The sequence below is a fragment of the Cebus imitator genome, unplaced genomic scaffold (assembly GCF_001604975.1).
Source record: "Cebus imitator isolate Cc_AM_T3 unplaced genomic scaffold, Cebus_imitator-1.0 Scaffold285, whole genome shotgun sequence".
Taxonomy (NCBI): Eukaryota; Metazoa; Chordata; class Mammalia; order Primates; family Cebidae; genus Cebus; species Cebus imitator.
Genome location: NW_016107600.1, coordinates 55483 through 61482, shown reverse-complemented (window position 1 = coordinate 61482; position 6000 = coordinate 55483). Strand labels below are relative to the sequence as shown.

At 53.7% G+C, this 6000-nt stretch overlaps 1 protein-coding gene across 3 annotated transcripts in view; it reads left to right on the top strand.

The window, feature by feature from the left end:
• Nucleotides 1–488: 488 nt before the first annotated feature.
• KRT82 (keratin 82) overlaps nt 489–6000 on the top strand; it is a 28277-nt gene continuing 22765 nt past the window's right edge. For 2 of the 3 annotated variants that reach the window (XR_005195931.1, XM_037728969.1), the window contains exons 1-3: nt 527–979; nt 2756–2964; nt 5581–5641. Coding sequence is in view for 2 of the 3 variants with exons in the window: in XM_037728969.1 (XP_037584897.1) it covers nt 569–979; nt 2756–2964; nt 5581–5641 (681 nt within the window). In the remaining variant the exon portion in view is untranslated. Of the gene's footprint in view, nt 980–2755; nt 2965–5580; nt 5642–6000 lie in introns of all 3 variants that reach the window. The other variant, XM_017501730.2, reaches the window with a different exon arrangement.

Sequence of the window (6000 nt, the reverse complement as noted above, 5' to 3'; positions counted from 1 at the left end):
CACCCCAAAAGCCTTCCTCCCTGGGAACTTCCTGACTCTCCTAGGAGCCCACAGAGGGCATTTGGGCTGGAAAGATCTGCAAAAAACCTAGAAGCAGCCTTGGGGGAATAGCCAGAGTATGCTTAAGCATATGGGGCTTGCCCTCTAATCCCAGGGAAGCCAGAGTGTATCATTCACGGCATGCCTCCCCTCCTATGAAATGACGTAGTCCTAACTCTCCCTCTCCTTGAGGCAAAGCCACTGGATACATGGAACATATCCATCTCGTTGGCCCCTTTCATCACCCCCACAATCAAGGAAGGAGGACAAATAGGATTTTTATAGGGCTCAACAGCACTGACCATTGGCCCCTTCTCTTTGGTCTTTACTACCTTAATTATCCACCTTGCTACTTAGCACTACCAATATCCCAAGCTCATAAACCTGGTTTAATGGTGATGTGAGGTTTGACCCAGCTCAGCCCTCCATCCCCCTACCAGATAAAAGAGGGGAAACTGAGCCATGACTCGATCATCCTGCCCCCTGCTCTTTCCTCCAGGGCCCTGTCTCTCTGCCTGTCTCTCCTGCCATGTCTTACCATTCCTTCCAGCCGGGCTCCAGATGTGGCAGTCAGAGTTTCAGCTCGTACTCGGCTGTCATGCCACGGATGGTCACCCACTATGCAGCCAGCAAGGGGCCATGCCGGCCGGGGGGTGGTGGGCGCCTCCGAGCTCTAGGCTGCCTCAGCTCACAGAGCCTGTGCAACTTGGGCTTCGGGAGGCCCCGGGTAGCCTCCAGGTGTGGAGGTACCCTGCCTGGCTTTGGGTACCGACTGGGGGCCACCTGTGGGCCTTCTGCCTGCATCACCCCTGTAACCATCAATGAGAACCTGCTGGTCCCCCTGGCACTGGAGATCGACCCGACCGTGCAGAGGGTGAAGAGGGATGAGAAGGAGCAGATCAAGTGCCTCAATAACCGCTTCGCATCCTTCATCAACAAGGTAAGGGGTCCTCGGCCCAGGGCCGCAGGAGGAGACCCACGGCAGGTCTGGGGTCTGGTCTTGTTCTGGTCCAAGGGAACCAGGAGGAGACCGACAGTGAGGAAGCCTCACTTCATCCAGTGGCCTCTCTCACATTCCACGGCCACCAGCCTTTGAAAGCCAGTTAGACCAGACTCTGTACTAAACATTTCTGTTTCCTTGTCTTCTTAAAAATATATCATCTTTCTCTGAATATTATCTGACAATATCACCAATCACCAAGGTTGCCTGAGGTCGGACTGTAAGAGGAACTTCCAAAGCAATACTGAAAGGGATGATCAGAGAGGCAGAGAAATGCCCTTCCTGATGAGGCTTTAGTGGTAGAACTGCCTTCTGTGTGCCTGAGCTGGGTCACGACTCTTGAGCCTGAAGGTGAGGATGGGCACTGTGACCCCAGAGCTTCCCATCAGTTGAGGTCTGGGGTGAGAGGAAAGTGGACAGTCAGAGCCAGAGGTACAAGGTGACAGCCACAAATGTCTCACATCTGTCAACCCCAGAGCCACTGAAAAGCGGTGAGGAAGGCGCTCCTTCAGAAGGTGCTGAACCAGTCTGCCATCTCTTAGCAGCCCCTGGGCCCATCCCCACGCCCCAGGGAGGCTCTTGGGGTCAGGATTTATTCCAAGATCTGAGCTGGTATTTCTGGTGGCCTCAAGGTTTAGGGGCAAGAGTCCAGGGCCAGAGGTCAGGAGCCCTGGCCGCTGGCATTGACTCCACTCCTATACCCTGAATCCCTGTGCAAGCCATTCACCTCCTGGCCTCTGGACCATGCTGCCCAATGGGGAAGGCAAGGACAGATGCTGGGAGATTCGAGGAGATAATATATTCAAAAGTGCTTCACAGAGGAACTTGTTTACTCAAACTTACACTTTTATTTCTAAAGCTTACTAAGTTCTGGCTATGAACTCATTCCAAAAACATGGGCCCAGATTTTCAACATCACCCCCCCTTCTGAAAGGCTGGGAACCTCCTGTGGATGCAGCCACTGACCAGAAGTAGGGCAGTGCTACTTGTGCAGTTTTCTTGAGAGACAATGCGCAATACGGAAAATTCCAGAGCAAGGAGTGGAGGCTATGTTACCTTTGTCAGCGACTAGCTAGGTGGCCATAGTCAACTTACTCAACCCCTAATCTCAGCTTCCACTTCGTGAGAAGCGGGGAGGTGGCCAGCAGCTGTCCACATTACTGTGACCTGGACTTTTTTCAGATACAGCCATGAGGATGCAGCACAGTAGGTGAAAAGAGCTTAGAGTCCCTTGATCTGACCTTTCTCCGAGTGTCCCTAGGCTGTCATAAGAGAAAGCCTCAACCCCCAAGCTCTACATCTTCTGACATTAATATGAAATTTACAGAGTGCCTTCCCATACACTGTCCCAAGTAAGAGCTTTGGGAAGCTAAGCGAGGGTTGAAGGGACAGGATGTCTTGGTCAAGGTCACGAGGATAGAGAGAGGCAGGTAGGCAGTGCTGGAACAGGACCTGCCCAGGCCTCCAGAAGTACTCTATCCACTACAACACGCAACCTCTGAGTGGAAGGTAAGGGTCCTCTAGCCGCCCCAGGAGGGGAAACACAGAGACACACACCCTGAGATGCCAGTCTACGCAGACACCCTGATTGTTGCAAATTCCAGTGCATTGGTAGCAATGTGTTGGGAGAGAGGGCGCAAACTCATCCCATTGCCCTCTCTAAGTCATGGTCCCCAGGACACCTGCTGCCTGGTGACATTCCATTCTTGGCTGCAGGTCCGTTTCCTGGAGCAGAAGAATAAGCTGCTGGAGACCAAGTGGAACTTCATGCAGCAGCAGAGGTGCTGCCAGACCAACATCGAGCCCATATTCGAGGGCTACATCAGCGCCCTTCGGCGGCAGTTGGACTGTGTGTCCGGGGACCGTGTGAGGCTAGAGTCGGAGCTCTCTAGTCTCCAGGATGCCCTGGAGGGCTACAAGAAAAAGTAAGTCCGTGCGGCTTTCAACTCACTGGGAGACCCGGGGCAAGGGACAGAAACGATCTGGGCCTCGGTTCCCCATGTATAAAATGGGAAGCCTAAACTTAATTCATTGGGTGGCAGAACAGCTAGGTGGGATCGTGTCAGCAGGGCGCCCCGCTTGGCACACCGTGGGAGCTCTGAGACTGCGTACTGCCGTCTCCATCCCTGCTACCTTGCTGAAATAAGGCCCTCAGGATCTCTCTCTCTCTGTGTAAAACAAGCTCTTTCGCCTGCAGCTTCTGGAGCTCCAGGTTTCTGCTGAAACTGCCTGTTCTGCCTTTGCAGATCCTGAACTACTTCCTGCTCCACAGACAGATCCCCAGGCCCCTTCCCTCCTGGCTTCTGCTCCTGCTGCTCCTGCCTGACACACCCATCTCAGCATCTCTCTGCACCTCGTCCAAACTACCCCACAGCCCACCTTTCCTCTCACCTGCAACTCCAGCTTCCTGTACCGCCCTCCCACCCCCTCTCTGCATATCAGGTTCTAGCTCCTTCTGCCTCACTTCCCAGTTCTTTGTGGTTCCTGTTTTCTCTTCTGCCACACCTGCTCCCCCTGAGGGCGGGCTCTGGGTCTGATTCACAGCTTGGAGTAGGTGGTTGATAAGCATATGGTAATTAAGTGCTTGCAAGAGGCTGAGGCCCAGATAAATTGTCTAACCAGGTCCTGGGCCCAGTGGCCCATGGGAGTCCAGTGTCCTATGAGAGTCCAGTGTCCCATGACAGCCTGGTGTCCCATGGGAGTCCAGTGTCCCATGAGTGTCCAGTGTCTCATGGGAGTCCAGTGTCTCATGGGAGTCCAGTGTCTCATGGTAGTCCGGTGTCCTATGAGAGTCTGGTGTCCTATAGAGAGTCCTGTGTCCTATGGGAGTCCTGTGTCCTATAGAGAGTCCTGTGTCCTATGGGAGTCCTGTGTCCTATGGGAGTCCTGTGTCCTATGGGAGTCCAGTGTCCTATAGAGAGTCCAGTGTCCCATGGGAGTCCAGTGTCCTATGAGAGTCCCGTGCCCTATGGGAGTGCATATTGGAGGCAGAGAAGTTGAAACAGGTACCTTTCTATTGAAGAGAAACAGTGCAAATACACAGAGCTGAGAACAACAGGCCATAAGTGTGTGGGTCAGTGGAGTGGAGCCACAATGGGGACACTGACTGCAGCTGTCAACCACATACCTACTCAAGGCCAGACACTGTGCTAGGAAGGTGGGTGCTATGGAAAGATAAAAGGCTAGCTCTTTCCCAATCCACAGACCACCTCCACCTACACACAAACAGAGCAGAAGGGAGAGGACTCCCAAGAAAGGTAGAGAGCAGGAGTCCAGGAAGGCGCCATTTGTTCTGGGCCTTGGAGGATAATGGCTCATTCTAATGGCTTCTTATAAAAGGGGAGTCCAGAGTACATCTTGGAAATGGGGAAAATACAGAAATGGGTGACAAGAAAGAGGCAGAGCATGCCAAGTGAGAGGGACAGCTCCAGCAGACTGTGACAGGTGAGATGCAGCGGGGCTGCAGGAGGGGTGGAGCCGGGCCTTGCAGCAGGGGCAATGCCTTTCTTGAGAACTGAGTAGCAAAGTGAGATTAAAAGACATGTTTGCAGCTGAAGAAGGGGACTTTGGCTTTTAAAAGTGAGACAATTGGAGAGGATGAGATCCAACTGGTATTTTAAGAATCCTAGCAAACGCTTTCACAGTACAGACCCTGTGCCAGGCACTGTCCTAGTGCTTTGCAAGTATGAATGCATGTGATGTGTGAGCTCACGGCAGCCCTGTGAGGCAGGACTAGTGTCAGTCTCATTCTGCAGATGATGAAGCCGTGCATGACAAAGCAGAAAGGCCAAGTCACTTACCCAACTTGCCCACAGCTTGCAGGGGACAGAGCCAGGATTCAAACCCAGCAGGGTGGGCTCCAGAGTCCCTGGCCAGTGCTGCAGCAGTTCGGCTGGAAAAAAACAGAGGAGCGCAATGAAGCAGGGAAGCTTTTAACAGATTGATGTTGCTCATCAGACTGAACCCCTGACCAATTCCCTGTGCCTTAGGGGAGTGGTGAGTGGGCTGAGGAGCCCCAAGGAGCTTGAGGAAATAGCCTGGCTGTCTCTGTGGGTCTGGCAAAGTGAGTAATTGCCACCTCTGCAAATGGACCCCAGGTAGAGGCCAGGCTCTGAACCCTGCCAGCAAGGAGGATGCACGGCGTCAGCCAGGAACTCAGTGACTCAGAAAAAACAGCTGTGTCAGCAGCACAGCCTTCTTCCACCTTCCCAGGGGAGGCCACTATGTGAAGCGGACCTCCTCAGCAGCAAGACAGAATGAAGCTAGCCTTAAGGAGGACTTCCCAGAGGACTCATCATGGGCATAGGCTCCAGAGGAATGGGGAGAAGAGTAAACTTGAAAAGTGGCTATGAGAAGCCATGGGACTACTGTTCTATCTCAAGTGGGTGGAGGAGCTAGAGGTGCCAAGACAGGGCTGGATCTGGGGACTCCCCAGGGCATTCACTCGGTGACAGGCAGTCGCCCCCAAAGGCCTGATGCCAAGATCTCTCCCAAAGTCCATAAACCCGACTAAAGCGTTTTTTTCCTGCCCTTTCCATCAGATATGAAGAGGAGCTCGCCTTACGCCCCTGTGTCGAAAATGAGTTTATTGCTTTGAAGAAGGTAAGGAGGATGCTCAGACAGGCAGAGCCCCTGAGCTGGCCCCCCGGCCCCAGGCCACCTAGCCCTGAATTGAGACCAAACGTGTCTGCAGCCCACCCACCCGCAAAAGAGTTTCTCACCCCTCAGACTCCTGTGCCAGCCCCACTGACCCTGACAATGAGGAAGGCTAGCCTCCTCTCCCTCCACCTTGTCCCCGTGCAAAAGGCCAGCCATTGGCCTGGCCTCCACTTCCCCACGCATGTGGGCCAGAGCTGGGTGAAGGTCAGGTCCACCCCTGCCCAGGCAGCTGGAGATAGGACTGATGCCAATGCCAAACCAAAGCAAAAGCTCTGCCACAGCCCCCGGATAGGACAACAACC